The sequence below is a fragment of the Lissotriton helveticus genome, chromosome 10, assembly GCF_964261635.1.
Source record: "Lissotriton helveticus chromosome 10, aLisHel1.1, whole genome shotgun sequence".
NCBI classification, from domain to species: Eukaryota; Metazoa; Chordata; class Amphibia; order Caudata; family Salamandridae; genus Lissotriton; species Lissotriton helveticus.
In genome coordinates, this window is record NC_136071.1 from 200,154,850 (window position 1) to 200,180,457 (window position 25,608).

Here is a 25,608-nt window from a genome sequence, read left to right on the forward strand (position 1 = left end):
CTTCAGAGTTTTTCTTGTGTCATAACTTTCCTGACATCCCAGGGTATTTTGCTGTTCATGATGCCTAGGCGAGATGGGGAATTCGCTCTGGTTGGCGGATTCTTTGGGGAGATATTGGATTGGGTGTTTCTTCGTCACTCACTGCTTTAGAGATCTCTTCCCCAGGGCTTCAGTTTGTCTCTAGCTGAAGCCCGATCAGAACTGCAACCTGCTACGCCTCCTACCTTTCCAACGTTTTCAGGTTACAAAAAGGTTGTCCATCTCCCTTTATCGTAGCGAAGAGGTTATTTTGTTGAACGATCAATTATTTGTTCTAATTTGAGCTTCTATGGTACTTTGCCACAGATCGAAGTTCAATTACTGTCATAAGAAATTTAAAAAAAAAATACATATTGGTTCTACAAATGACAAATACATCCCTGAACATTCATGTGAAACTTTTTGTGTTAGGGATTGGTCACAAAGCATATCATCTATAAATAATAGTCTATTGGGCACAATCTTTAACACCCCATCAGCTACTCCCACACCACATCCCAAGTCCTTCATGGGTGTCCCAGATATGGCATTTGAAACCAAGCCTCCACCAGCAAGTGCTCCCATAGTGAAAATGTTAGCTAAATGATGGTTCACTTCTTGCCTGATAAGGTTTCTGCCCTGAACTGCATTGACTGCTATTTGGGAGGAAAAAATGATTTGCATGCCCATACTTTAGGGTTCTTACCATGTAACCAAGCTTGGGAGCTCATGGATGTTTTCCATGTAAATATTGAGGAGCAGAAGGGGTGTGTTCTAGCCCAACACATAACTTGGTTTTAAATGACTTGCCTGCTGCACTCGTTAATATTGGGACCGATGTTATGCTGGTAAATCACCGGGCAATGCCATGTTTTCCTTTTGCTGATGATTCAATCTCGCTTCCACACTCCAAGAATGTTGGTCATTGTTTGTTGGAGCATTCTTTGATTATTGCCACTTGAATAAGCTGACCATAAATGCGTTCATGACCAAGAGAATACTTACCTGCAGGCTTAAGATTTCCCATTCATGAGTGTTTCCTTGAAACATGCAAAGCTTTTATTGTAGTGGTCTCAGATTAAATTTAATGTAAAGGGTGTGTAGGTCCCTCAGAGACAGCCAAGAGTAACAGTATATTCATGGAATCACTTAGGATAATTTGTTAAAGGTTTTAAACCTATTTGTTTCCATATCGGTTCAGGTTTGTAGCATTAAAGTCTTCTCGCCTGCCACAAATTGGATAGGGTTGTGAGGCTACATGGGCTTCAGGAAAGCAAAGTCGCCATGACAGTTTCCTGCTATCCCTTCCACATTTGGATTCTCGTCTCATCATCGTTCTGTGTACGGAGCTGGATATCCAACCATTGTAGTAGATTATGGCCTTGAAACTGCTTCTCTTTTTGAATTGTACATACAACGCAGAAGTCCTCAAGAACCTCTTGGGGATATTGTTTTACCTCCTGCCCAAGCGATTCCAAGATTTGCATACACCAAGACAGAATTGTGAAGTACTTCCGGGTCACTCAAAAGAGATTGCATCTATAGGATCGTGAAAGTTTGAAGTACCCTCTTTCCGCTGCCATAGATGGTACGCAGTTGTTCTCTGCAGTTCCACATAAGGAGTGTTTTTTTACTTGAAGTTATATTGAGTACTTTTTATACATTATGCAGACTGGGATTAAGGAGCCTACTTTTTCATGTTTCGATTGGGGATCTTCGCTACAAAGCCCACACAAGGAAGTCATGTGTGTGTTCATTGTTGTTCAGGTGTCATGAGATATTACATACGTCATTTGCTATTTTTTGACCTTTATTCAAATATTGAGGACAAGTTATTGGTACCCATTTTTCAAAATGAAGGGATCCACCCCATTAAAGAACATACGTAGTATTGCGTCATACTTTGATAAAGGCAATCCAATAAGTAGCAGCTTTTTTTTTTGTTTTTGCGGCAAGCCAGGCAAAAAGAGTAAGGTTGAGGCTAAAGAGTGAACAGGATTATGTTAATTCTAGGTCTTAATATCTCTGTAAATGGTTTTTATCATGGTTAAGGGATGCATTACATACACCATTCAAATCAACTTTTCAAACCCATGCACTTTCTTTTTCTTCCTGAAAACAAGTTATTATTGTACTGAACTTTTTAAAAGCAATTTTGAATTTTAATGCGTCATATGATGTAACTTTTCAATGTATTTTTTGGGTTGTCTGATCCAAAATAAACATTGTAACCATAACATGTCAACTAAATCCTTCAACGATGAGAGATGGGCAGATATGTAACTGGTCTTTTGAGCCTGCCTGTTATAGTCTGACATAAAATGTAGTGTTACTTGCCACCCTCTTATGTTTAACTGATTTCTGCTTGTTTACTGCAGCACTCGGGCTTTGAACTGTGGCTTCCTCATCTGCTCAAAGGCCATACCCTTCTTTTACCATGTGACGGAGTGTGATTTCCTACATTATAGTCCCCTCGCTTTCTTATAGTTCCTAACAGTGACCAAATGTAAATGTAAATGTACAGGAATTTATATAGCGCAAATCACCAAGCGGTTTCTAAGCGCTTGCTTAGGGAACCCGTCCTGGTATTCCCCTGTGAGATAACCCCGGCAGGGTATCCGCAAGGTGAAAGCCAGGCATCCCGCCGCGAGGGGCCGTTGTGGAGATTAAGCAAGCTATTGCCCAGAGTCGCAGAGTGTGAACCCGTGAATCGAGTAGGCGCCGGAGCGAGATTTGTTGAGTCCATGGACATTTTAGGACTCAAGACCCCGCCGAGCCGGGAATTGAACCATGGTCCCGGGCTGACCTCTGCTTCCAGGTCTGCCTCCTCTAACCAGTGAGCCACACTTCTCCACTAGACCAAACATACGTCTAACAAAGAAGGGATCCGCTCCAGAGTCTTAACTTCACAATAAGTCCCAGCTGTCAGTGAGAATGTCAGACACTTACATTTTTAGTGTTCATTTATTTCCACTCTTTCAAAAATAATCTGTTAATCCACCCATTTGATAAATTCCAAATACCGCAACATTGGCTGAACATTTCCTCCATACCTCAGTGCTACAAAGGCCCCACATTGTTGCTTGGACGTCTTTGTGGCCTGAGGGTATAGGGGACTGCAACATCTGGGGTACTTAAACCTACATATCGGCAAAGACAGTTTTAAAATACAAAAGCACCTTGTGTGCCGGATTCCTGTTTGTATCAGAAACAACCCTGTGCAGAGCTAATGATTACACACTTGTCTGCCAACTCCTTGGACTTCATAGCTGGCTTTAAAGATTTACCACAGAGGCATTTTTGTTAGAATTGCAACATTCGACAAAAAAAATTGCAGAACCATGTTAATTTGCTTTTGTGATTTATAGAAACTCTCGAGTTGATACTAGAGTGCAATAATTCTTCTGACCTTTCCACTGGAGACATTTCTTAATGCTAGTCTCGCACATTGTACTATTTTCAAAGCTTGTGAATTGAGGAAGAGACAGTGCTTGAGAGGAAAACATACTTGGGAGTACCTTTCGAAGATTTACATGTGACCTTGTTTGGCTACTTTAGTGAATGTGGTAATATTATTCTTCTCCAAATGAAACATAAATGGTGTTTTGAGGCAGAGCAGCAGGGGAGCTTTCAGCTTTGTTAGCAGTTAAACACAATGCTTGTTGAGTGAATACCTTGGGCAGGCAGTCCCCTAAGGAGTTCATTTCCTGGTTTGTGGATTCCTGCAAAACACAATGGTAATTTTCCTTTTCAGAAGGCATACATTCCCATTGTGGACACGCCTGGATAGTTACTTTGACGCAAGTGCTCATGACTGTTTTCTGTGTGCAGCCACCTGGTCGCTTTTCGTGGTTTTTCCAAGAACTACTGCCTAAACCATCTTAAACAGTGCTTTTGTTTGCCATGCCATTTCTGCAGCCATGTTCTTGGGTTTTTATTTATCTTCCTGTGATTTTAGAACTGAGGAGCGAAGGACACCTGAAGAAAAATAAGCTACATCTGCACTTTTACTCACATCCTTCCCAATAACCCACTGTTGCATGTCAAAGTCATAGCCCTATGTTAAAATTCAGCTAGGTAGCAATGTTGTCACAAATTGTGACTAGATGGGGATATAGGATTGTTGCTACCGAGATGATAAAACATTACCGGTTCTTTCCAAAGCACTCGGCTCTTTGAAAGATTGTAAAGACCTAAAGTAGGAAATGCATCATTTCGCTGTAGGAATATGTTTGTTCTCCAAAGAGTTTACTTGGGGAACAGTTGAATATCTTCTCACCTGTAGTATCTCTCATGTAAGGTGACAAGGCCAGCCTGTTATGGGTACAATAGAACAATTAGCTAGCTCATGGAACTTGGAACTTCGCGGAGCCATGCATTTGGGTGTGTAAAAGTGACCTAATCCAGCTATAGGTCGGATGAATACATTGTAAATAGCTATACAAGCTAACCTTTTCTCAGTTGTGAAGAGAGATTACTCACAGTGACAATATTTATTGCAAGAATTGTTTTCCTAGAGCTAGTTTGTGCCAGCGCCTTTTGGCATTTATACTAGTTCTATACTCAAAAATGTCAGGCTTGGCCCCAGAAAGATTCTTGGAAGTATCACTATAAAAGCACATTTCCCTCCCATTGAGGAAGTGCACCCTTCTAGCTCTGTTGGCTGAAAGAAGGACAGTGTGGAGAGAAAAAAGTTGATGGAAATTTTCTTTAAGTGTTGTCACTTCACAGGTTGTATCAGAGTAAGAAATCTTGGGTGAAATTGGAGACATCTGTTAGCCTTCAGGCACGAAGGCTGAGACTGTTTGAAGAACAACAAACCACTCTTATGCATCATCTAAAACTGGTAATACTTTTCTTTTTGTTGCCCTAGTGATATCATTTATCCAAAAGACTCAACCAGTCCTCACAGTGGAGTTGCTGCAGAAGTACTATGCAGGGGAAGAGATTATGTGGTAAGTGTTACACTTTTATATACGAGAAGGCCAATTGTTTTCTGTCTCAGAACCAAACATGCTGGTTTCTTATAGTTTATGCCTTTGCTTCTAGTTAATCTGAAAACATGGCTCAAGGGGCCTTATGTAATAAACCAATTTTGAGGCGAATTGGGCCATTTGCGACTGTAAAAAAGGTTTTTTTAAATGTACCAAATCGCGATTCTGTAACCAAACTGAAATTTGAATTTGCGATTCGGTATTTGGAAAGAGCGTGTTTAGGACAACCCTTCCTAATACCGAAACACTGTGGTGGTATGTATGAATGCTTTGTAAGTGAACTACAGTCACAAAATATTCATGTTTTACCAACACCTCCAGGGTTGTGGTAACCATTCGCAAATTGAAGAGGTACCTAATGGATTGCTTCCCCTTTGTGAACGTTGAAACAAATATTTTTTAAGAGCCGGACTATTTAAAAAAAAATAAAACTTCAAAGTTTAAAATTCTCATTTCAAATTCATTTTCTTTTCCTTTAAAGAAAACGCAATGCATACTTTTTTTTTTTATTTTAAAGTCTGCTTTCTTAAAAAACAATTCAAACAGGGTGGTCTGCCGACACCAGCAGGCCGCCATCCCTGTGATGGCTGCACTTCCTAGTGGAACCAAACACAGAGGAACCTCATTTGGTACATATTCAAGCTGCATAGCCAAATGACTCAATTGTATTAATTCATATAGTTTAATCTTCTATTTATCCATTTTTACTCCGTTACTTTTGCTCCGTTACTTTTGCATCTTCTTTGTTAATTATTCCTTCAATACATTTTACTCACTTCTTTTACAAAAATATTCTCACACGCACAGGAGCATGGTGGGTTTCACATGTCACGATTTTATTAGAAATAAGCCCAATGCATTTCAGGTAAAATCCCTTCATCAAGGGCATCTGCAATACAAAAAATATATTTTGCTCTTCACTCTCAGTATTAAAAATGCACTCCAAATACAATTGACAGACAAATTGCATCTATTCTACTTGTAAAATATTTTCTCGATAAACAATCCATATGGCACTACATGTATATACAACCATCTCTATCAAAATTGCATCAAACAATCATTAATTATGGCCACCTGGGGTAGTTGGGAGGGAATACAAACCAAGAATAGGCTCTGAATCAGTGTTTCAGTTTTCACTGAAAGGGATGTGCGCGCCTTGGCACACCACAAAACATGAACGTGACACCATGGAATTAGTTATGTAGTTTTAAAAGAAATTGGCATTTTGCAAGTTTATATTTTAACAAAGGATGTTATTCCTTGTATGTCACGGTAAGCGCACTGACGACTAAAGCTGCTCAAGAGATAATGCAAAGGTGACCTGATGTAATATGGGTGTTGTTGGGGAAACTCAGGAAGGTACACCAGTCACATGCATCAGTTTACAATGTTATGGGTGCTGTTGAAAAGGGAGCGTGGCCATAATTATTGATTGTTTGGACTTTCATGTATATAAACTTTCCATGTGTGATTCATGTATGTTATATTTTTATGATTAATGTTAACCAAACAAAGTTATTCTTGACTTGATTGTTTGATCAATTTTCATAGAGCTGGTTGTATATTCATGGCGTGCCATATGGATTGTTTATCGAGAAAATATTTTTAAAGTAGAATAGTTGCAATTTGTCAGTCAATTGTATTTGGAGTGCATTTTTAATACTTAGAGAAGTGTAAAATATATTTTTTGTATTGTAGATGCCCCGATAAGGGATTTTACCTGAACTGCGTAGGGCTTATTTCTAATAAAATCGTAACATGTGGAACCCACCATGCTTCTGTGCGTGTGTGAATATTTTCGTAAAAGAAATGAGTAAAACAAATTGAAGGAATAATTAACAAAGAAGAAGCAAAAGTAACGGAGTAAAAATGGATAAATGGAAGATTAAACTATATGAATTTCATTTATTGGATTCATTCACTCATTTGGCTGTGCTGCTTGAATAGGAATCAGCTCAGGTTCCATCGTGTTTGGTTACACTGAAGCACAATGGGGCGGAGCAGGCATGCATGCATATATAGTTCTGAAGTGGATTAAAAATTGAAAAAACTGTGATTACTTGGTGGGCTTCTTACCGCCTCTCATGTTAATGCGCTTCCTAGTGGGTCACAAATTACGACATACCTCATTAATATTCATGAGGTAGTTCAATTGCAACCCTATTAGGAGTCGCTAAATTAAACTCAAACTGTTTAATACATTAGGAATTGCAAATTACTAATTGCGATTTGCAAAGATTCGCGATTGGAAATCTCAATCCCTAAAATGTTTAAATGTGGCCAAAATTAAATCATCCAGATTGTGTATAAAAAATACATAAATTTAGATTTTGCTGGAACTTGTAGGAGGGGAGACGTGAGTTATATTTAAGTGAGCCTTTCTACGGAGTCTTGTATTCATTTACAATTTAAAATGACATGACCATGTTTCTTTTCTCCCGCATTTTTCAGCAAATGGATGTCCGGTTGCAAGTAGCACAAGAGTGAGTAATTTTCCACTAACCTCGGCTTAGCAGCCAGTAGGAACGATGCCGTGCAGAGAATCCTCCCTCCTCGCCTGAACTCTACCCTTCCCAGTATGACCACACACAGCTAGGGAAGATAGCGCCCAAGGGAAAAGGGAAGGGGACAAAATAAGAAATCCTGTTGGGCCCTTGTATGTCCTAGGTCTGGTCTAGTTGTATAATCAGTGACACTGCAGGTAAAATATAAAAGAAGATAATTACAAACAGTATGGGAATATATTAGACTACAGCAATAGTAACCAAAAGTCATAAGTCAAGCAAAGAGAGATTACCAGCAGATACTAATAATGCTCCTTGGAAAGGAAAATACAGCAGCCAGAATCTCAGGAAACCCTCCAATGTTCTGGCCAGAATGCCAATCAATTAGACTGTTACTTCACAGCTTGTACGTAACAACATCCCCATTAGTCTTGTACAGTAGAAATTCTACGACTCTTCAAGTTCATTCCACTGGCTAGTTTTCACCGGGGTATGGGACAACTGAGAACTGTAAATTAAAAGGCTTATTGCGAGAATAAAGCAATAATGTACAAAGGTCTTTAGAACCTGAAGAAATCGGGTATACCACAACTTTGCTTTGTTCAGACATTATCCAAACCACGGTACCTGGAGTCTCCTCGCCGGGAGACTTGAACGGAGTAACGACCTTCCGCGCTGAAATAAACAGCGCATGTTTGTAAAGTACCTCGCCGGGAGACGCGACTGAAGTTTGCCGTCCTCACTGAGAACGCTGCACGTGTACTAATTACTCTCTCTCCGCCCGCCGGCAACAGAAATCTTGCCGAAGGCGTTCAAGGGACATGGAGCCAGGATCACAGCACAGGATCACAGCAATCACGCTGTAAACGGAACGGCGGGGGTCTTTTGAAGTCCTCAAGGAAATTCACGGCTTGGACCCAAAACAAATCCTAGCGGGAAGGAAAGTGTCCGCTTTCCATCGCGAAACATGGGAGATTGTCAAGCGCCTTCCCCTTGTCCCGGAATCTCTCATATAGTGGGCGGGCCACTGGAAAAGTCTTATTTCGTACTCTGCTAGGCCCAATTGCCTTTTGGGAAATGTAGTGCTGTCACCTGCCAGGCTCTCTACTACATTGTCTGTACTGACCTGGGCATAGAGGAGAGTGTACACGTCCCAGCCCTGCGTTCTTTTGACACAGGAACGCGACAATGGATTTGTGTAGAAAGTATGTGTGACGGCATTGAAAATGCTAGTTTACATGAGTTTCCTCATAGGGAGTTATTTTTTTTATTTGCATTCAAGTACCCTTACCCCTTTCTGTGCTGTAGCATAAATAGTCCGCTTGTTGGGAGATGTCAGGACATATGAACCCCCGCATATCAGATTCAAGTATGAAAGGAAAATGTGAGCTTCAGGACCCGTCTATGTATAATTGTAGTTTGTAACTGCTGGCAAACCCCTGTGGCTACTCTTGGTGACCTTATATAGATATTTATGTACATGAGATGTTCGAGGCACGTTTGACTGTAGATACACGTGCGTTGCATACTCCTGCCATCTAGGGTCTTGATGTGTGCAAATTGTTTTTCTTCAAAGAAGTCTTTCGAGTGACAAGGTAAAGTGACTCCTCCTCCTGGTGATAATGGGCATTAACTCCATTGTTACATTGTTTTATTTCCGTCGTCTGCTGTGGACGTGCATTACTGTGCTACAATTGGAGAACGTTTCGGAATTCTTTCGGTTGGTAATCCACCCTAACCCTCGTCGGTATTATCATCGAACGTGTTCCCATCTTTGCATTTCAAAAATCTGGAAAACTATTGTCTGCCAGATTAGCACGATCTAACCGCGGTCTCCGGGCCTTCCCCTTCCGGGCTTATCTTTTTATCTTGCCAGCTTTGCCTTAAAATGCCCTGCTGATGGAATAAACTCCATTCCGTCTGTCTGAGTGCCACGCCAAGTACCCGCGAACCAACATTCATCAGGTTTGCAACCTGTGCTTGTCTTCCGATCAAAGAAGAAGTCTGCGAGGCCTGCCGATCGTTTTGGTCGAAGAAAACCTTGCCTGACCAAAGGGTATGTCGCAGGGAGATGCAGTGTAGGGCAGTCGAAGAGACACCCGACATCTTCAGTCAACAGCAAGTTGAGGCAAAGGAGGAGGAACTCCACGATGCCTCTGCGGCCGAAGAAGAGGCTTTTTCCATAGATGGCTCCAACACTGATTGGAGATCAACCTCCAGATACAGGACCTTCCACAGGGGTCAGCGTACCGTGAGTACGAACATCCCCCATCCTGCCCCCCAAAAAACAGTCCGTTCCGACTGAACATACTGCTCCTGGGCCACCATTGCCAGCAGGCCAACGTCTGCATCGAAGAGCTGCTATGGTGTCCTGCCCTCGAACTCAACACCGAAAGCACGGACAAAGCCATTGGCTTCTGCACTGAGCCGATCTTCGGCTTTATCTCCGACCACTTTGGTACCAAAATCACTCTGGGCACCGAAAATGTTGAGACTCAACGAAATCGTTCCCAGTACTCCTGTCAAACCAATCCTCCAGACAATGCAGGAATAACTTGATCCATGCCAAAAACAGTTGCACATACAGCCTCCGACTGGCCGCATCTTAGCCAAGACTGTGAAGTCAGCGGCTCCCCCATCAAAGCGCCAACTTTCCTTTGGAGAAGCAATAGACTTGTTGGTGCCTGTTAAAAAAAGGAAGACCGACTAGGCTGTAAGTCCCTTGCACCCTCCTCCACCTACTTCTCAAGGAAGCCACTTGTAGCCTAGTGGTTAAGTTTAGACTCTGTAGCCTAATGGTTAAATTCAGACTCTCACTCCACCTACTTCGCAAACTACCTCCTCCTCCACCCTTCATTCCATCACCTCCACCACCTTGATCATCTCCACCTCATTTTCAGGGTGATCCCGTAGATATTTCTCCACAAGGATCCCAACATTCCTTCACAGGTGGATATTGGGAGTGAGGGGGGGGGGAGGAGGTTGTATGATTCTTATGATCCTCCACAGCCCACATATACCTAACCAGATTATGATGTTGACCCCCAAGGTGACACCGATCTGGACCTGTACCTTGCTATACCATTGCCTCCTGATGACACCACCTTACATCAGGAACTCATCAGCAGGGCTGCAGTGTACCAAAAGGATTTCCTCTTTGAAACCCTATCCACTACACATAGGGCTACCCAATATCTCCCTACGTTAAAAGGCATGATACGTCACACCGATGGCTTCTTTAAAGACCCTGCCAGAGCAAGCATTATCACTCCCAAGGTCAACAAAAAATACATATAGACACCCTCAGACCCTATTTACATCCAAAGGCAACTTCCCCCTGATTGATTTGTTGTGTCCAAAGCCCGAAAAAGACATAATTCCAAACTACAATTTACTCCCCACCTTTTGATCGTGTCTAAGCTGATTGATTGCTTCAGGGAAAGCAGTAGGTGCACAGTCTGCTAATCACTGGTGAATTGCAACTACACAAGGTCTATGAGCCAGGTATGATCGCACCCACTGGACATAATGAAGGAATTCTTCCAGTACCTCCCAGAGGAACGTTGGAAAAAAAGGGCAGGAACTAGTACAAGGGGACAAACTAATTTCTAATAATTTGATTAGGTGTGCCCTAGATTCCACAGATTTAGTTGCCAGGTGTTTTAATACCAGTGTGTTGCTACTCAGACATGCTTGGCTGCTCATATCTGTCTTCAAGCTGGAATTTCAGCAAACACTCTTAAATGTCCCAATTGACAAGGAACACCGGTTTGGTCCGCAAGTGACCAAGCATTAGAAAAAATGGAGGACACAGAGGGTGCTAAATCCCTGGGTGCGATCGAGAATCTCGCTCCCCATGGCTCCTTTTCGCTGCTCCTCATTTAGGGCAGACTCGAAAGCAACTTCTTCCGATGCCTCTTCTTCCTCACATCGACCACAAAATCACAATTCCCCCTCACAAGGCTTTTTCAAGGGCATATACAGGGGTAATCACTCCAAAGGTCGTGGTAAAGGTGCTTGCTCATGTGGTGTCCCACCCACCACTAAACAGTGACTCCCTTCTCCTTCCCTCCAATTATTTAACAGCTGTCAGGGTTTGACTACAAACATTTATCCCCTCCTAGCGATCCATAACATTGGATCAGTGGGTGTTGGACATTATCTAACATGGTTATTGTCTGGAGCTCATTACCATGCCTCCAAGCATTCCAACTCACAAAATCTCTGTGGAACATCAAAACCTGCTCAAAAAAGGTGCAAGCTCTTTTGCTCAAACGAGCTATAGAGCCCGTCCCTCTTCAGCCTCAATGATCGGGGGTATACTCCCTATACTTTCTCACCCCCAAAAAGGAGGGCCCACTACGGCCCATCTTAGATCTCCGGCCCTTAAATCATTACATCCTGTCAGAGCATTTTCTCTACTTTGAGTTTCAAGCTCTTCGCCTAGCGTTAAGATCGTTCCTACTTCACCTAATAGGCAAAGTTGTCTTAGTCCAGACGGACAATAAGACGTCCATGTACTATGTACAAAAACGGGGGACACACACTTTCTATAGCTATCATGCCTATCTCAGACCGCTTGGCGTTGGGCAACACATCACAACATCCATCTGTTAATAGAACTCCTCCCAGGATCAAAACGATTTTGCCGACATCCTCAGCAGGATGCGGCAACAAGTCCATGAGTGGGAACTCCTCCCATACTTCCACAATTGGGGGGTTCCACAGATTGCAGTTGTAGCAACTGCAGACAACACAACATGCCCAAACTTTGCCTCCAGGTTCCCACAACCACTATCAAAGGGCAATGCTCTGTGTATGAACTGGTCAGAGATATTTGCCTATGCTTTTCCGCCTCTCCTTCTTTTGTTTCTAGTTCGGAGGCTAAGGCAGAAATCTCTCACCCTCATTCTAGTAGCTCCCACTTGGCTAGTCTACCATGGTTCACGACACTACTTGAACTCTCTGTAAGTCCCCACGAGAAGCTTCACGGCAACCTGGACCTTCTCACTCAGAACCATAGAGAAATCATGCAAACAAGTCCAAAGGAACTCAACCTTGCGATTTTGGCTCCTGAGCTCATAGCATTCAGTTACCTAAATCTTCAAATTGAATGTGTGACAATTCTTAAAGAAGCTCGTAGCACTACAACTAGAGCATATTACGCCGCTAAATGGAAAGGATTTGTCTTTTACTGCCATAATAAGCACATTGATCTATTTAATGTAACTGTGCAAAACATTGTTTGTTATCTTCTTCGTTTACAGCTCTCTGTGCTCGCCTACACTTTAATATGCTTATATCTAGCTGCAGTGGCTACCTGTCTACAAAACGGACAACACTAAACTTTGTTCAAAGGGCCAGTTATTTAGGCCTTTATGGAAGGCCTTAAAAGAGTAATTCCACCCTGAATCCCACCTGCATGGAATCTCAATATTATTCTCACCCCACTTATGGGCCCACCATTTGAACCGCTACATAATTGTTTTGTCCCCTCCAATTTCTCTCTTGGAAGGTTTCCTTTTTGGTTGCCATTACTTCACTTGGACATGTCAGTGAGCTCCATGCATTAGCCTTAGAAGATCCTTTTTTTCAACTACACAGGGATATGGTGGTCCTTGGAACCAACCCAAAATTCCTTCCAAAGGGGATTCACATTTCCACCTTAACCAGTGAGTTGAGTTAAAGGTTTTCTTTCCTCAACCAGACTCTGGTGCGGAGAAGGCTTCTAATACACTAGATGGTAAAACAGCTCTAATGAATTATATGGACAGAGTCAAAGATTTCCGTGAACCCAAAAAGCTCTTTGTTGCGTTTTCACCCCCTCAAAAAGCAAAACCCATATCTAAATCAAGCATTTCTAGATGGATAATTAAATGTATTCAGACATGTTACATCAAAGACCTTTACCTACAACCCCTATTGCACACTCTACTCATAAAATAGGGGCTTCTATGGCTTTTCCTGGGAAAGATCTCCGTTGCTAACATACGTAAAGCAGCTACATTCTCTACACCACACACTTTCACTAAACATTATTGTGCGGATGTTCTAGCACACCAACAAGCTAATGTAGGTCAGGCAGTGCTGGGTACACTTTTTCAGACAACTGCAATGCCCACAGGTTAGCAGTCGCTTTTGGAAGGCACTGCTTTTCAGTCTATGAAAGGCATGTGTATCTACCGCCGCTCATGCCTCTAATGGATTATATTACTTACCCTGTTAGCATCTGTTCTTGGCATGTAGTGCTGTAGATTCACATGCACCCTCCCTCTTCCCTGGACACATGTAGCCATTGCAATTCCTTTTATACACTCTCCTACTCCCACTCCATTCTCATCCACCTGAGGGAAAGCAGTAACAATGGAGTTGAAGTCCATGCCTATTATCACCATGAGGCGGAGTCCTGTTACCTTGTGACTCGTAAAATGAATTCGAAGAAAAAGCAACTTGCACACATCCTGGCACATCACTAGTATGCACATTATGTGAATCTCCAGAACTACATGCCAAGAACAGATGCTTATAGGGTAAGTAACATAATCCTTCTATAGCACAAACCTAGCAAAAGGCAGCAGAGTGCTGTACGTGGTCAGCTTTCATTCAACAAGTCTAAGGAGAGGAAGCTGGGTTGTGGATGGTTAATGCACTGTGATGTAGTGTTCCCTGAAGAGGTTTGTCTTTACTCTATGGTGCTTTGTTGTTGGAGAGTTAAGGAAAGAGGGATGAGTTAAAGTACGTTTAAATACACCGATATTGATGGCAGATGAGAAAATGTATTCTGTGTTACACGTATTTCTGTCTGCTTGAACAAGGAAGACTGTCTCCATCTCTTTCTTTAATCGTACCCGAATAGTTCATGCTGTCCATCATGTGTCTTGATGAAGCATGCTACAATTGTTATTTAATACCTGCACGTCTACTGGAAATAGTTTCACAACCTTTCAATGAAAAAGGCATTCCTGACCATTCTGTCTATACGTCTTAAGTCTCAATGCCTTCTTTTAAAGTTACACAAGTTATCAGATAAACTTGCTTTTTCCAATCTGTGTTTACACCCTTGAGGTATTTAAGTGTCCCCATCATATTCTGATTTGTTTGGCATGACCTTTCCGTAGTGTAACATCCTGTGAAGGCTGACCTCAAGATCTATATCACCAATCCTTCTTAAACAAGTTGTCATAAATTTCACTCACAACTGCTTTTTTTCACTAGGGTTGTACAAGAGCTTCTCTATTCCTCCAGTGCCGCTGCTTTCTCAATACCATATCAGTGAAAAAGAAAGAGTACCATGATCTTCTGCTCTGACCCAATTCATGCCACATTTCTGTGTTACCGTTAATTGTCATTAAAAAAAAGGATAAAAAGATATTTCCATTTTGAAACATACCAAAACACTCCCATTCATCAGCCCTGAACATAGCCACGCTTTGAAGGAGAGCCACTCTTAAGCACATAAGTAAATTATAGGTACTTTACATTTAAAGAAGAAGTTAATTCTTACTTTTAGCAGAGGTCTGAGCCCAGCATATACAGTTGAGGGAGATAAATAGGTTACAATTGGCACCAGTATTTACATCTTGAAACCTTGTGTGTTTTGGAATGTCAAGAAATAATAATTTATAATATTTTAACTATTGTGCTATTGCACTGCAGTGTCAACCTTTTTAAAGGTTATTGACATCCAGACATCCTATCTGCTGATCGCATTCTCACAAGTTTGATTATAAATCTCTTAGTAGCTACTGCTTTGCTGCATTTGTTCCAGGAATTTATCATGAATATGTAGATGTTGTTTGCTGCCAATATAACCTGCCAGTCGGCATATAGGGCAGTTTAAGAGCCAGCTTAATCATTTCACTTAGTTTTCTCCCTCATAATTTTGAATAGAGCAAAATGCAATTTTAGGTCAGCATACATCTTTGATGCTACACTACTGTAACACTCAAATGCTTGAGATTACGGTTGTACAATTCCCAAAGAGATTTGTTCTTTGGGATGGGGGTGCGGGAAAGTGCATATTCTTTTTATCTTTATGACCCCTCGAACCATTGATGTTTAGTAGGGAAGGCTTCTAATATGCTCTTTGAGGTTGAGATGGAAACCTGAAAGAGACAGTTAGTTATAGATTACTTACACTAGAATTTCCCCTGGGCGTCAGACTGGATCAGGTGAATTTCTTCTCAGCAGTAGCCCTGCGCATGGGGAGGTGGCGTTGATCGACTCCTTAGACTGGCTGTTGAAGGCGAGCTTGCCCCAGGCTGTCGTCTCCCACCTCCAGACTACGGCGGACCTCCTGCATTCGCTGGGGTACACTATCAACATGCTGAAGTCAAGCCTAACTCCCTCTCAGACTCTCCATTGCATCGGGCGGTTCAGGACACAGTGCAATTTCGGGCCTATCATCCCGAGCAGTGAGTCCAGGATATTCGGGTATGATACTGATGTTTCAGCCTCTATCCTGGATTTCGTGAGAATGACCCTGAAGCTGCTGGGCCTCATGGCCTCTTGCATCCTGCTGGTGGATCATGCTAGATGGCATATGCGGGCTCTGCATTGGAACCTGAAGTTCAGTGGGCGCAGCATCAGGGGGATCTTTCTGACTACGTCCATATCTCAGAGGGAACTGCACAACAGCTGCAGTGGTGGTTAACAAACCAAGCTTGGGTCCAGCGACGCTGATGACGGACGCGGAGTCGACCAACGCCACCTACCGCCACGATGGGGTACTGCTGAGAAAGAATTATCCGCATCCAGTCTGATGCATGGGGGAAATTCTATAGTAAGGAATCTGTAACTAACCTATGTCTCTAACAGATACATTGGTTCGAGGCATGTGGGCTGCTAAAATCATATCTATTGCATAGATCGCCGCCTAGTGTTGGGTCCGGATGATTGCACATTGTTGTCCTGGAAGAGTCTTCGAAGTATCACGAGATAGGTGGCTCCTCCCCTGGACTACAGTGCGCATGGGCATCGACTCCATCCCCAGATTGGTTTTTTTCCGCCATTGGGTTCGGATGTGGTTTCGACGTCTCCGTGTCGGAACCGAAAAAACTTTGTTCTTAAGGCCAAAAGGCCTTCGTTACCTGCGTCGGTATTGTTTGCGTACGGTCTCGAGCATCGTCCGACTCTCTGAGCCGGAAATCTGCGAAGTCGAGTAACTCTTCGGACATCGAGGCCCTCTCGTCGCAGCAAGACCCCGACGAACTTAACATGGAGCGGAGCCCGTTCAAGTTCTGCCCCGTCTGTGGATCCAAATATCCACATATCGACGTGCATCCGGTCTGTAATAAATGCCTCTCACCGGACCACAATGAAGAAAACTGTATGGCCTGCTCTAAGTTCGGGTCAAAGAAGACGCTCAAGCATCGGCGCGCGGCGCGCCTCGAGGCACAGCGAGCGGCACCGGCACCCGACAACATATTCGACGACCCCGCAGAAGAAGGCTGTAGCCATCATCTCCAGATTTCACCACAGTCGACGGAGGTCCAGGCCGATCCCGAAGAACACGTCGAAGGACAGGGCCAAGACCTTGAATACGTCGAGGAGGTAGGGGACGAAGAAGAAGTTTATGGGGCCGCGGAAGATAGCTCAGAGGAAGAGCTATGCCCCGAAAGCTACATGACTCAGGCTCAGGTCACGGGATCGCCACTCGGCCTTACCCACGACCCTGCACCGCTATCCCCGGCCCCGCCTTCTGGCCCGGCCACGGACACTCAAGCGGAACCGCCATTTCACGTATCGAAACCGAAACCAAAACCTTCGGATTCGACGGCGCCAAAGATGGCCGACATCCAGCCAAAACCGAAACCATCGGATTCGACAACACCTAAAATGGCCGACGTACAACAAACTATCAAAGCCTGCTCCTTCATCGACTCCGTCGCCCTCCGGTCCACCAAAGTCGAAGAAGGCTGTCGAGTCGACAGCGCCACAGAAGGTGCCCAAGGAACCATCCTCTAAGAAGGCCGTCCATCAAGTGTCGACCACGGTTGCTCCGGCGCGGTCATCTAAGACTGTTGACACACCTTCGGACGCTACTACGGCGCCTACAAGTAAACGCGCAGTCGAACCAAAGTCGACTAAAAGCCACGACCCGAAGGCCGGAGGCACTTCGCATCGGCACAAGGATGCCGGATCTGCAGCTACGGCGTCGGCGCCAAAGCCTACAACAGAGTCGCGACCCGTTAGAGCCGAAGATTCGTCGGCGGAAATATCGTCGACACCGAGGGACTCCGATGCTACCGAACATCGGCCGTCGGTTACAAAACCCTCTGCTTCCTTCACCAAGCAGGTCACCGACTCCCTCAAGCGTATTCGGGAGAAGACTTTGTCATCAACGGCTTCCACGCCGTCGGCTCCGAAATCGGTGGACACACCTCCGAAGACCTCGACCAAGCTTCTCTACACTCTGCCACCTAAGGTGGCACCGAAGGCATTTGCGCCCAGATCGGTGCCCGAAAATCGCTGACACGTCGGATCCTTCGACGCAAAAGAGCCGCTTGGATCGACATCAAGCCTCAGAAGACCAATCTGAGCATTACATCGATGCCCAAACGGGGAAATTGACCCTCTACAAAAGGAAAATCACTTCCCAACCACTGGAATCCTATGTTATTCCACTGAAAAAGAAAAGGCCGGCACAGGACATTCCTGCCCTTGTTGAACCTATTCTGCCACCACCAAGAAGGAGTCCATCACCTTCCCCCAACCAATCAGGAGGGGAGGATGATGACCAAGATGACCAATACAATTTCCCAGTTGACAATGACCCTGATGTTCAACAGGACTAGTATGATGACACTGGGGACCAAGGTGGACATCAGGTGGTACAAGATCCACAAGGTTTTGGGGCACGTACATCACCAACAGAGGATTCGGCAGCATTTAATGCTTTGATAGAGCGGGCAGCAGCAAATCATGATGTGGACATGCATGCTGACCCGGTGGAGGAAGATTTTTTGTTTGACACTTTCTCTGTCTCAGAAAGAACAGTTAAAATACTTCCTATGCTCAAAGGTGTCCTTAAACATGCCCCAGAGATCTTTAAAGAACCTACCAGGGCGAGAGTGGTGAACCCACGTATCGAGAAGAAATACAGGCCGGCACCTGGGGACCCTGCATATATTCGGGGACAGTTGCCTCTGGATTCGTTAGTGGTCGCCAATGCCCGCAAAAGGGCAAACTCCCAAACAACGGGTGAAGCTCCTCCCCCAGACAAAGAGTCGAAAGTGCTTGAGGCATCCGGCAAAAGGGTGGCTGCGCAGGCTGCCAATATCTGGCGTATAGCGAACACACAGGCACTATTGGCACGATACGATAGGGCGCATTACGACACCCTAGAACAGCTCCTTCAACACCTACCTGATGAGTTTAAGGAAGCAGCCGAAATGCTCATACAAGAGGGAAAGCTCATCTCAAATGCTGCAATAAAGTGTGCACTTGATGTGGCTGATACAGCGGCTAGGGGAATTAACACTAGCGTCATGTTAAGGCGACAAGCTTGGCTTCGCATATCTGGATTTAAACCTGACATTCAAACAACAATACTCAACCAGCCCGTCAATCCTGACAGACTGTTTGGTCCAGATGTTGACACCACCCTTGAAAAGATTAAAAAGGACAATGAGACTGCTAAGTCCATGGGGGCGCTTCAGTCTCAACAATTCAAGGGAAGCACTTTTCGTCGCTCAGGAGCACGTGGTGTTACCAGAGGACACTTGGGTCAACAAACACAATTCACAAAGGGTGGTGCACAATCCTCGTACCCCAAGCAGGGTAGAGGGGGTTACAGAGGTAACAGTGCCAAGGGCAGAGGCAGAGGGAACAACAACTCCTGTTCCTCTGCCACCAACAAACAGTGACTCTCTGTCACTGCCCCCCGACCATCCAACACCTGTCGGGGGGAGACTCCAGCAGTTCCTGCCAGTCTGGACGTCCATCACCACAGACAGGTGGGTGAGAAAACTTATCCAGTACGGTTACTGTTTGGAGTTAACATCCACTCCTCCCAACATTCCCCCAAGACACCGTCCTATGTCGGCAGAGCATTTGCACTTATTGCAGCAAGAAGTTCTGGTGATGCTGCAAAAAGGCGCAATCGAGCTCGTACCAGTGGAGGAGGAAGGAACAGGAGTCTATTCCCTGTACTTCCTCATCCCAAAAAAGGACGGATCCCTCAGACCCATTCTGGATCTACGCCCCCTCAACATGTATATACTGTCAGAACACTTTCACTTGCTAACACTTCAACAAATTCTTCCTCTGCTAAACCAAGGGGACTTCCGAGCAACCTTGGACCTCAAGGATGCTTATTTCCACACCCCACTCCACCCATCCCACAGAAAATACCTCAGGTTCACCATTCAAAACAGCCACTATCAGTTCAAAGTCCTACCCTTCGGGGTGACTACTGCCCCCAGAGTGTTTACAAAGTGTCTGGCGACGGTGGCGGCGCACCTCAGGAGGCAGAACATACATGTCTACCCGTACCTAGACGACTGGCTTGTTCAAGCAAAGTCGGAACAACAGTGCGCCGCGGACATGTCCCACACTATTCACCTCCTTCACAGTCTGGGGTTCTCGCTAAACTACCCGAAGTCGCACCTTCAACCAAACCATGTGCGGCAGTATCTGGGCGCGACAATAAACACCCTGACCGCTATGGCTCAGCCAAACCCAGTCAGGATCGACAACATTCAATCGCTGATCCACAGGTTCAGACCACAGCACTCCCTACCAGCGAGAGTGTTCATGCAGTTGATAGGCATGATGGCCTCCTGCATCTTCATAGTCCCGCACGCGAGGTTGCACATGCGTCCGCTCCAAGAATGCTTGGCAAATCAGTGGACACAGGCTCAGGGACAACTGACAGACCTAGTGTTGGTGACCGGTCGGGCATACAACTCTCTGCATTGGTGGAATCCACACAACCTTTGCAAGGGACGACCGTTCCAAGAGCCAGTGCCACAGATTATCCTAACCACGGACGCATCTCTCCAAGGGTGGGGAGCTCATGTGCTCCACTACACTGTGCAGGGACTGTGGTCCACCCAGCAACAGAAGTTGCACATCAACTACCTGGAATTGATGGCAATCTTCATGGCGCTCAAGTCCTTCAAAGTACATCTGTGCAACAAAGTCGTGTTGATCCGGACGGACAACATGACAGCCATGTACTACATCCAGAAGCAGGGAGGTACTCACTCGCCACAGCTGTCTCATCTGGCTCAGAGCATGTGGAAGTGGGCCATTCAGAGGAACACTTTCCTCATGGCGGAACACCTCCCGGGCAAGGACAATCAGATGGCGGATCTGCTCAGCAGATACAGCCATCAAATGCACGAGTGGGAGATACATCCATCAGTACTCCACCCGTACTTCCAGCAGTGGGGTCATCCAGAGATAGACCTGTTTGCCACAAAGGAAAAAGCAAAATGCCAAAGCTTTGCCGCCAGGTTCCCTCACCCGGAATCGCAAGGGAATGCGATATGGATGAACTGGTCAGGCAAATTTGCGTACGCTTTTCCCCCCGCGCCTCTCATTCCGCTGGTGGCAAGAAAGCTAAAGCAACACTCGATGACTCTCATCCTGGTTGCTCCAACATGGGCACGCCAACCATGGTACACCACGTTTCTAGAACTGTCCGTGGTACCGCATCAAAGGCTGCATCTCACATCCAGGCTCTTGACGCAGAACCATGGCGACATTCAGCACCCAGATCCACAACAGCTCAATCTGGCGATCTGGCTCCTGAGGTCTTAGAGTTTGGCTACCTCAACCTGCCTCCTGAATGCATGGACATCATCCGGGAGGCAAGAAAGCCCACTACTATAGCTTGTTATGCAGCAAAATGGAAGCGGTTTGTCATTTACTGTACAGACCACGATATCAACCCGCTAGATGCATCCATTCCTAACATCATCTGCTATTTGGTACATCTTTACAAATGCAATCTAGCGTACGCTTCCATTCGGATACATTTATCCGCCATAGCGGCTTATCTCCAGAATAGGCAGCATCTCTCTGTTTTCAGGGTGCCTGCCATTAAAGCCTTCCTGGAGGGACTGAAGCGAGTCATTCCTCCAAGAACACCACCGGCTCCAGTGTGGAACCTCAATGTGGTCCTCACTAGGCTGATGGGCCCACCTTTCGAGCCACTGCACTCCTGCGAAATTCAATTTCTGACATGGAAAGTGGCTTTTCTCATTGCTATTACATCGCTCAGACGTGTTAGTGAGCTGCAAGCACTCACAATCCAAGAGCCATTCATCCAAATACATTCCAACAGGGTAGTGCTCCGCACTAACCCCAAATTCCTTCCTAAGGTGGTGTCACAGTTTCATATCAACCAAACTATTGACCTGCCCGCATTCTTCCAAAACCCACAAACAGTAGCGGAAAGAATGCTTCATACATTGGACGTTAGGAGGGCGTTGATGTACTACATTGACAGAACACAACACTTTAGGAAAACACAACAACTTTTTGTTGCCTTCTCAGCACAGCACAAAGGCAACCCCATTTCCAAAGCAGGAATAGCCAGATGGATTGTTAAGTGCATTCAAATCTGTTATCAAAAAGCTAAGCGTACTTTAACAATACCCCCAAGGGCGCACTCCACACGCAAGTTGGGGGCCTCCATGGCTTTCCTGGGGAACATTCCTTTAGAAGACATTTGTAGAGCAGCCACATGGTCTACACCACACACATTTACCAAACATTACTGTGTCGATGTGCATTCCAAACAGCAAGCAGCTGTAGGACAGGCTGTTCTCAAGACACTTTTTCAAGCTTCTGCAACTGGCACGGGCAACCGCCCTTAATGGAGGGACTGCTATGTATTCTATTATTATTTATTTATTTATTTATTTATTATAATTCTATGCAATAGATATGAATTTAGCAGCCCACATGCCTCGAACTGAATATGCTACTTACCAGTATGCATCTGTTCTTGGCATGTAGGGCTGCTAACATTCATATCGCCCGCCCTCCTCCCCGGTGCCCGTAGCGGCTGCAGATACTCTCTTGCATTCATCATTAGCATGGACATCCTTTACCCTATTTCACTCCATCTCTGCCACAATGGCTAAAAACAATCTGGGGATGGAGTCGATGCCCATGCGCACTGTAGTCCAGGGGAGGAGCCACCTATCTCGTGATACTTCGAAGACTCTTCCAGGACAACAATGTGCAATCATCCGGACCCAACACTAGGCGGCGATCTATGCAATAGATATGAATGTTAGCAGCCCTACATGCCAAGAACAGATGCATACTGGTAAGTAGCATATTCATTACCGAAGGTAAGTAACTTGTTCTCCTCATTTGAAGAAACTTCGAGATACTATTCCCACCTCTGATACAAAATACTTAATAGGCCTGAAAAGTTGCACAAGTGTTGCCAAAATAATCACAAAGTTTCCAGCTTTTTTTGGAAGGCCGTTTTTCATGTCCAGAGTGTTTAAGTGACATGAATAGACATATTTTGTTGCTCTCTATGGGCTCAGACAGGTCTCTTTTGGGGACGCACAGTTTTCCTTCACTTTTACCACCAAATAGTTAATGATGATTGCAGAATGTATGGAGGATGGTAGGACACATGCAACCTGTATTCCATCCACTACCTCCCTTCCAAGCTTTCTCCATTTGCCCTCCGTTTGATTATTTTTCAAATTATTAACGACATGTATATGTGGTGGCCGCAAATGCCGTCTACCAGTCTCATCTCCACCCACTTTGACCTTTCTCATGTGTGCTAAATGAGATGTTTTCTAGTAAACTATGCCTCACTGAAATGTGCAGGTGTTTGAAAATGGGTTATTCTGCACATGGTGACCCTCAATGATGGCCTGCAGGTGCTGTTTACCCCGCTTTGAGGTATGTATTTTCTTGCTGGGATCGCATTTCTAAAACAAAGAATCCTCGGTGGGAGAGAATAATTATTTTGCCTTTGCTTTTCATGGATTGAGCTCTCTTTCCTTCCAACATTTTCCTTTGGGTGATTGGTATTCTTCATATTGCAGTTTACTCATCAAATTGCAAACCGTTTTGCTTCATGGGCTCTGAACTCTGTGAGGGGCATTTCCATGCCAGTAGGCTTGCAGCTATGCTGTTTACATGTGCTACTGTTTTATGATAAAGCGCCCTTTAAAGTATACTGTGTACTGCGGAGGTGACCCCTTGGCACTAGACAAGTTATAAAACCACTGTGTGGCACTGTGGGAAATATCCTGGGAGGGAATTTGGAGTAGTTGTTAAATTGCCTGCCTCCCAACCCACTGACTTTGGTTAGAATCCTCATTTATGTGCTTATTTGACAAATCGTGTGATTTCGATCCAATCATTCTTTCTCTCAGTCCCGTCAATAGTAAACAAATGCAATGTGAGATAAATGTATGTAGGGAAAAAAGTGTAATGTAAAAATAAACTTTGTCTGCTGTCCAGCACTGTCCCAGATATACATTTCGAGCATCATTCTTAGTACATCTAGATTTATGTAATCTGCCTGCTAGTGATCACTACACACTATACTATTGCAAATCCTACTTGACATGCAGCTGCTGTGTTAAGAGCTGTGCTGGTCTTCAGTTCTATGTTGGTACTATTAAAGTAAATGAAAGATTCCAGGCAAGCAACCAAGACAAGATGGTGACAAGTGTTTCATTGAACCAAGCAGGAAGAGACATAAGTTCAGTGCAATTAGCAACTCAAGAAAGCTGTTTCATTTTTAATAGTTACCTCTAACCAGCACAGAGTGAATGCAGTTAACAATCGCTAAAATTGTTGCCAGGCTACCTTTCATTTGTTGCTGTGCAAACGTTTTCAATATTCTGTACTGATTTATGTTTTTGCACTTTCTTTGAGATGTGGAAATTTACAAAGGGCCGCTGGGTGGTGAGAAAAGAAGTTGCTGCTGTCACCAAAGTAAGTGAGACATTCTTTTGAAACTGCCTTTAAGGCTTTGGCTAACCACTCTCATGAGGATTTCTTTTCTGCAGAGTCACATGCTCAACGAACCTCTACAGCTTCTATTTTCTTTGCATTTGCAATGCAACCATAAAATACAGCTTCATTTTGTTTTGCTAGTGTTTGGTGATTATCTTAAATATGTAGGTGGCTAGCTAGGTAACCAGAATGCTGTACCATATGATGTTCTCGGTATGAATGGAAAGATTTAGTTATTACCAAACCTCTAACCGGGTGGGTTAGAGCTCTGAAGTCACTTTTTTAAATCCCGGAATTTAACTTCTATATTACTTCTGTTGTGGTTAGTCCCATCTGGTATCGGGATTCTTGCAGGTAGCATTTAAGCTGATGTTTCTAATGTTGTGTGGACTTTTTGCTCACATCTGGTGCCTCTGATGCAATCCAATAGGCAATTCATAGATGGCCTCTTTATCAGTTTGAGAAATGACTATGTAGAATGCACTGCTATAGCTGTGAGTGCATAATCCACAACTGACATCCATTATGTGGTCTGTCTGTACGAGGAACATTTCAATCTAGTCTAAGTGGTTCTGGGAAATTGAAAATTATGAAAAAAAACAGAAGATAGGTCTGCATCTAATATTTAAGAAAATGATGCACTCCTAATTCTTCCAAGCAGTTACATCACTCAAAAGTGACTTGATTTTCCAGGGCTTTGTTGACGACTACACTGTTTTGTTTGGTAGTGACTATCTTGAGAGGTTTGTGAAGATTGCAATCCTGCAACTCAACAAAATATGTCAAAGGATGTGGAATTTACAATGGAAAATATTTTATGGTGGGCACGAGAGAGTTTGCCAGCAAAATAGCACCTCTTCATTGAGACTCTTGCCTCCGAAGTAATAGTCTGTCAGAATCTATCCTGTACTGTCGCTTTACCACAGCTACAGTCCCAATTTAGCACTTGCCATTGTTTGGCAACAGTTGTTGTGCAAGAGAGCTGAGAAGTGCTTAAATTATATTCTGCTGCTCGTTGGTTAACTTGGCGGCCACAACTGCATCTCACTTGCTGGTGCAAAGACCTGGTAAAAGAGGGCATGATCTGCAGCTGGAAACTGATCTGATGTGTGCGGAAGTCACTCTGATGTGTAGCA

The 25,608-nt window shown here is 44.3% G+C and overlaps 1 protein-coding gene across 1 annotated transcript in view; it reads left to right on the forward strand.

The window, feature by feature from the left end:
- POLR3E (RNA polymerase III subunit E) overlaps positions 1–25,608 on the forward strand; it is a 214,166-nt gene that overhangs the window by 102,103 nt on the left and 86,455 nt on the right. The window contains exons 14-15 of the mRNA XM_078665125.1: positions 4,892–4,973; positions 24,392–24,451. Of these exons, the coding sequence (XP_078521251.1) occupies positions 4,892–4,973; positions 24,392–24,451 (142 nt within the window). The remainder of the gene's footprint in view (positions 1–4,891; positions 4,974–24,391; positions 24,452–25,608) is intronic.